General features: G+C 26.9%; 1 protein-coding gene across 1 annotated transcript; it reads left to right on the top strand.

Annotated features, from left to right (window-relative positions):
* The first annotated feature begins 94 nt into the window (after positions 1-94).
* LOC107438273 (acyltransferase PGAP2) lies at positions 95-1,097 on the top strand. The gene has a single exon (XM_043050389.3). The coding sequence runs from the start codon at positions 240-242 to the stop codon at positions 951-953; it is 714 nt and encodes a 237-aa protein (XP_042906323.1). The 5' UTR covers positions 95-239; the 3' UTR covers positions 954-1,097.
* Positions 1,098-7,740: the final 6,643 nt, after the last annotated feature.

The raw sequence follows: 7,740 nt of genomic DNA, 5'->3' as shown, positions 1-7,740 counted from the left end.
CGATTTATTTTGAAGTTATGCTCCTTAATTAGTGTACTTTTTGATTGCTCTTACAGATCTTTCGTTCTGTATCGTAAAATTTGCTACAAAACCCAATTTTTAATGTTTTAAAGTGCAAGCAAATCTGTCGAAATATGCAAACTTAGTATAATAAATGCTCTAACTTTTGATGGAGAAATCTTTTTAACAGTTTGGATACGCTGTATTAGTTCCTGCCAGCTTTTATCTATTATTTCGCAATGGGATATGTAATTAAAATACCCTTTAAAATATTCTGGACTATTGTCGCACTACTTCCATCAGCTAGTTTCTTCTTTTGCGTTTGTTGGTCACTTCTGAAAAATTTCGACGAGACAACTAGAACTCATTGCAATGTCCAGAATTTCTTACCTTCAATCAGTACTGCTATTGGAAGTTATAATCTACAAAGATACGTGTGGCAAGTCGGTATTGCTCTGCATTGTGCTCCTAGATTCTTAGTCGCACTTATGTACTACAATCATTTTCGAAATATTATTAATGAAGCTAAGTGGATTAATATTGTATATCTAACATATTTATTTCAGAATATTGAAATAATCTGTTTAATTAGCTTATCTTTTGTTTCGTCTACTGAAAACTTTCCTGCTCACCAGAAATTTTTTGTCATGTTTGTCTTGTCTGCACTGGTATCTATGACTTTAACTTATGCGATTTTGAAGTACAGAATGCATCATTTGCTTACAAAAACTGAGAAAAAATCTGTTCGCTTAAAATTATTGTTGCTGTCAATCAATTTATTTGCTTTCAGTTTATCTGTCTATTTCTATTTTCGACATAATTGGTATTGTGAATCTGGAATGTATACACTATTTGCATTGTCAGAATATGTTGTGGTACTTTCAAATATATGCTATCATTTTACAGCTATTTATGATTTTTCTAATCAATATCTTATTGTTGCAACATGCTAATGTCTATCAAATTATTTATACTTAATTACAAAAAAGATACCTCTGTCTGAACATGTACTTAAATATCTTTAAAGTTGAACTGTTTATTTAATAATGTAATTTTTTATTTATTTATTATATCTTGTTTAAATACCTATTTCTCAATAATGATAAATTATGTGATAGATATGGATGTAAATATGAACATGCAAACTAGTAAATAATGATCAATTTAATACATAAATTTCATTTAGAGAATCTTGATATAAATTTAATAGTTTAATTTGAATCTTTGCAAGAACTAAATCAACCATTTTTGTCACAAGCAAATAATTTGTTGCACATGTAATATGAGTGAAATAATTTAAAATAGATTTAATTTTTTTGTAGATACAAGAATTAATATTCCAAAAAAGGCTGCTGTTAACTAATTAATAAATTTTGGGGTAAGGGTGTATTAGAAAAGAAAGACATTTTTTCAACCTATACATCAAAGCTAAATATAGACCAACCCAAAATCTGCCGTAACTATAAGCCAGACCAGAAACTTTACTTCTGAATCGTAAAATGTGTATATGGTGTGTACTCTAAATAAGTAAAGTATTTGAAATTGTATATTAAATTTGCATGACTCAAAGGGTGACCTGGCTATGGTGTATGGCATGATAGCTATATGTTAGAGGTCCATGAAGTGTCTGAGATGTGGAGGTAAGTACACTAGAGAATTAGATTTGGACTCTTGCATAGTTATTTACACAAAGATCATCTCAAAAATTTTAAAAATATAAGTTTTTTAAAGTAATTAACATAATTGTCTTTAATTTTTTTTATTTTTTCTTATTTTTAAAAATTTTCTTTTTAGAAAAAGATCTAAGATGTTATAAAAATTTGGAATGTGAGCTTTTAATTTATACTTCTTACTTTTTTTGTATTAATTGAAATCTTCATTATCTTTCATCAGTAAAAAACAGTAATTTCAACAGTAAAAAAAAAAAAAAAAATTTATGCATACAATTCAGTACTATTTTCTGCCATTACAAAGTCCCTGGGGTCGAAGTTTTTCAAACTATCTGCGACAAAACTCTCCAACCCCTATATCTTTCTGCAAGATACTTTTAATAGTAACAATCACATATGTTACTAATTTAAAATAACAACAATGCTGTGGTTACAAAGAAAAAAAAAAAACTATTTATAATTTTTTTTATTGAACATGCAATAATTTTTTATTCTAATATTATGGGTGATATTCTGGCATTTTGTTTGTGGGGACGCACTAATTATTTACTATGTAGCATTTTGTAAGTAATCATCACAATAAAAAATAATTAAAAATCATGAAATTCGTAGGTGTAATCGCTCTAATCAGACTCCTCAAATGCTTGTTTCGTTTCAAGATTAGGCTGTTGTAATAATAATATCGTATGAAAAATATTGGATTTAAAAACTATGAAGAAATCAATTGCAATATCTGCCAAAAAATTTATAGAATCATTGCCTTAAAAAATAAACACTTTATAGAATCATTGCCTTAAAAAAATGCACGATTCGTATTTTCCATATTGTTTAAAATATATCTGGATACTTAAAAACCATGTGAAAATCAATGTCAATAATTGCCGTAAATACAACCGAAACATTACATCGATTTTCGATATTATCCGTGTAAATTGAGCATTCCAAAAAGTGATTATTTAAGCTCATGATTCAAATTGTATGTATAAATTTCTGCAGAAAAGAAAACTAAAATTTTTCTGCAAGAACTCGGTAACATTCGGCGACAATGTCGTCGTGTCGCTGCGATTCTGCCATGGGGTACAAAGTTAACAAATATTGCAAACAAATTATTTATTGATAACTATAAATTTATGACATTATGAATTATTTAAATTACAAATTAATGCAATCGAATTATCAAATGTATATATATTTTTTCTTGTCAATTCTAAATTTTTGTTTCATTACTTCTCTCTTGTAAACTTTTTTCAAACTAGTTTTTACAATATCCATAGCTGTAGTCCCATATTTCGTTAATTTAAACCAGTCTTCTGTATTAGTAGATATAGCTAAGTGTTTTCTTCGGTCAAAGAGCTCTGGAGAGTTCTGCATGAGAGAATTAAGTGTTTGTTCTGTAAGTTGTTCCAAAACAATTGACAGTTCAGTTCTCTTCTAAGAAATATTTTCCGTATTAGACTATTATAATAATGAAATATATTTTTATTCTTTCTTTATTATTTTTATTCTTTAATATATTTTTATTAGCCCAGTATTTCTTTCTTAACCATTTGTTCATTTTATATTTTAGGACAACTCCATCTGATTTCCCATGAATTGCTTGCTATTTATGTATGACAACATTAAGTTATAATTAAACTTTTATAAAACTTTTAATTAAACCATAATAAAACTTTTTCATGGGGTTAGTGAAATTTAAAATAACCATCTTTTTAAAAAATATATATATATATATAAATCACATGGGAAATCCTGTTTTTTGTCATATTAAAGTTCGCAATGAATATGTTCAAGCTAAAGAATGTTTAACAAAGTTCTGTTTAACAAAGTCGCAAATTTGGAAAGAAAAAAAAGTTTAATATGTTTATGTTTTTAAAAAATCGTATCATATGTATCAATTTCTCCATTTTCAAAGTAACTATAATCATTAAGTGTTCCATTTACTTATTAAAATCAGTCTTTTTAATACATTAATCTCAAGGTGTGATGTTTGTGTAGACAAAAGTTTTAGGACTTTAATAATCTTCTTGTCTTTCAAAAAAACTTTTTCTGGATCTCAAAAATGAAAATTGTTGGTCTTCTCCTTTGATAAATGATATATTTTCTAAATATTTACTTATTCCATTTGTTTAGTATTTGTAATATATTTTATTTGTTTTTAGAATGTTAGCAATGTAGATTAGATTGCTGGTTGTTCCTTTTATACATTGGCGAAACTGGTAGGGGCGACGTTAGCATTTTCTTTATCATCCTGTAATTATTATTTGATTTCAGCATTTTCAGTTTTAAATAACTAATACAATAGAAAACTGCTATGTATTTATATTTTATATGGATATTTGGGATAGGCTAAGGGGCTATAGCCGAATCTATACAAATTTCCTAGTTATTCCTTTGTGAATAAAAATCTTAACTTTTTTTATGTATATATATATACTTTCATTCCTTTGTATAAGTAGAATTGTAAATTGGATGATATTAAATATGTCCTACATCAATAAGTTTATTTGTAATTTTTCATTGAACTACTTAAGTGCATTTAATTACTATGTGTTAATGTTTTTATGGTTTTTAATGTGTTATTTTGTGTGAAGAATTGAAAATTGTGAAGTTTTTATCCTTTGGTTTTATTAAACAGAAATATTAAATAAATGGCAAGCTTTTTGTCCCGATTGTTTACTCAAAGAATTTATTAGTACATATTTTCAATGAATAAAAAATGCTTTCTCAAATTATATTTTTAAATATAAACTTTTCAGGATTAGTAAAGTTTATAAAATTTTGAATTTATTTACATTTGTAACAAGACAAGGTAGTTAAAAGAATTATATAATAAATTGTTTTGAAAAATATTTTTAATAAAGATTATTTAAATTGACAAAAAAATAAACTAGAAATGTCAAATCACATGCAATATATTTTTAGAAATATTGTTTGGAAAAATTATGATTATTGACTAAATGTAAGTGATGTCTAGAGATGTGATATTTAAAAAATATTTTTTAGTTTAATATAATTGCATACCCTCCAACTGCTACGGAATTTCCGTAGTTTCAGAAATCTTCTTTTCAGACGGTAGCAAAATTAATGTTTTAATGTTTAAAAAAGATTAATTTTAGCGTAACTTGTCCACTATTACTTATAAAAGTGCAGGCCATATGGCTAGATTCTTAAGTTCTGATAAAAGTTTTATGAGAGATCCATTTGCTTTAAAAATTTCTACTTTGGTTCGCTACCACTAGAAAGAATTATTTTCAAAATCCTCATAAGTTGGAGGGTATGTAATTGATTAATTTAATCTTAAATATAATTGATCCTTGAAGATTAACTATAGCTCAGAAAGGTTTCAGAGCTTAAAAGAATAAGCTTTATAGTTAAATAATTTTCTTGGACTGAAACATCAAATAAAAAATTTATATAATAGAAGGCTTATATTAAATTTTGAATAAGATGGTTTTATATAAGCCTACTATTATGTGAATTAAACAATATATTTTATTATATTATAATAAAATAGGGGTGCACAACCTTTTTGAGTGAAGGGGCACATGCGCTGCAGATTGAACAACGAAAGCCTGCATGCCAAGGTATTTAGACAGACATGACAGTAAATATAGATATGTAGTAATTGTTATCTAAACATCATTGTTCTATGCGCTAAATACTTTTTGTCGGTTAACCTTGTAATATGTTTGTATAAAATTAAATACTTTTAAATGCTTAAAATTAGAAATTGCAAAACTGATTACTTAGAAAAAAAAAAAACAGAATCAGAAAATCAGATTCAATTTCTCAGAAAATAATATTTAGATAAATTTAAATAATTAAAAACTATGGGAAAATTCATGTTTTTTGTATCATATTACATAATATAAAAGTCCATTTAAACATAAATTTTAACATTAAAAAATTTGTTCATAGAATTAAATTTTAAAAAAATTAATAAATATTCTAGTTACTAATATTAGTGCAAGTTAAATACTTTGATTTAAAGAAAGTTTATAGGGTTAAAAATTACTAAAATTAAAACCAAACAACTTGAGCTGAAAATAAGATTCAACATTTAGTAGAGGATATTCTTTAACTTTAATACATTTATTTTAAATTAATTAAAGAGGCGGGGTTTGAGATAGGGAAGAAAAGGAAGGAAAGAAAACATTAATTTTGAAAGAACTATTTTCCTCAATAATAATAATAATAAATAAACTAATGTGATAATTGTTTACAACTCTTTATGACCAAAACTTTTTTAATATGACACTTACTATTTAAAATTAATACATTTATATATTGATAATTAATTAAAATTTACATTACTTCACGAAACTTATCTTGATCACATTTTTTTTAGTTAAAATTTAATGATATTCGAATCATTTCCCTACATATCATCATAAATGATATAAAATGGTCCAAGTAGGTAGAAAGTGGTTTAAAAAATTTCTTCATGGTTATACTGCAATTTGCAAAATTTTTCTACTTGGTCATGTGATCACTTTTTTGAGCCATTAAATAAAAATTTAATGATTTTGTTTTAAGACTGCTCTGTAGTTTTGAGCGTGCCAAATTCATTCTGGAAAACAGTCTTTTGACAGAAGCTGTTGTAGGCAGTGTGTATTAATCTTAGGGTAAATAACTTAATAAGTTTTGGAATCAGTCTTAGATGGTGTTCTTCCTTTCCAGGTTTTTAAATCACGTGAATACAAATAGCGGTGTTTTATTTTTAAATTGTTTGAATACGAATTGCTATGTGTGATTTTTCAATTACGTAAATAAAAAGTGGATGCGTGGTTTTCAAATCGCGTGAATACGTATCGAGATCTGTGGATTTCAAATTGCGAAAAGACTCACTAGTATGATTTTTAAAACGCGTAAATACGAATCGCGATATGTGATTTTGAAATCATGTGAAAACAAAAAGAATAGGTTCGGTGTGTGTTGATAAATTTGCTCGTGTTCATGGTACTAAAGTAATAGGCATGTGTTTTGAATAATTTTTTTGTAAAAGGAACCGCGTTTAATATAAATTTACACATCAAACAGAATCGAATTACACGAGTTGCAATATAGTGTTGAAATATCAGGATATTCAAAATCACAAGTAAAAATGCAGCAATAACGGGAAAGAAACACGTTCGAAAAACCTCTTATATTCATGTTAAAAACGGCACAAATCAAACATGTAAAAAGTAAGGCTCCTTACTTGATACGCTAATTCAGGAGCTCTAGTAAAAAGTAAGTATTTTAATGCGCTATTCAAAACTCGCGTGCTGTCAAGCTATAGTATTAAAAATATCAGGATTTTTTTTTTAAATCATGGGGAAAAGCGTAGTTATAACTACCAGGAAAAAAAAAAAAAAAAAACTTATCAAAATCCCACATAAAAGCGTGCCAAAAAATGATGTATTTGAATGCGATATTCGAAATTAAAGTGTCGCAATAGCGTATAAAAAATATAGGGACTTTCAAAACCTTATAAAAATGTGTAGCAATAAAATAACGATTAAAAAATTATTTGTGTTGCTATAAAATCGGCACAAATAAACCACGTCAAAATATGGTTTTCTAAATGAGTGATTCGTAATAATATCGTGCTAAAATATCGAAATTTTGTTGTTGTTCCTTATCCTTCAATTGTCTGACGGAGTCACAAGATCCAGTAGGTTGTTGACCTTCAAAAAGTCGATGACAAGAAGTGGAGTAGCGTATAAGTCCACCTTGGAAAGGCCCAAGCAGTCAAGGATAAGGGGAAAAAAAAAAAAATCGAAATTTTAAAAACCAAGAGGAAATGCGTAGTAATAACTGCTGAAAAAGGGATCAAAAGTCATTTAGATTTGAAATGAAGTTTGCGCAAATAAAAAGTTTCATAACTTTCAAAAATCGCGATTTCAGAAACTACTTAAAAGTGGGTAGCAATAACCACCGAAAAGTCATTGAAATAATGATGAAATCGGCACACACGAAAAGCGTCAAAAGTGATAAGTAAATTCGAACCATCGAAAAATTGCGATAAAAAACTACATTGAGGGAGATTGGGTGCGTCAAAAACTTAAATGCGTACATTTCAAATTTG

The sequence above is a fragment of the Parasteatoda tepidariorum genome, chromosome 5, assembly GCF_982258835.1.
Source record: "Parasteatoda tepidariorum strain Cologne lab strain chromosome 5, Ptep-v5.0, whole genome shotgun sequence".
NCBI lineage: Eukaryota > Metazoa > Arthropoda > Arachnida > Araneae > Theridiidae > Parasteatoda > Parasteatoda tepidariorum.
Note: the sequence above shows the minus strand (reverse complement) of the source record. Positions and strands in the feature narration are given on the sequence as shown.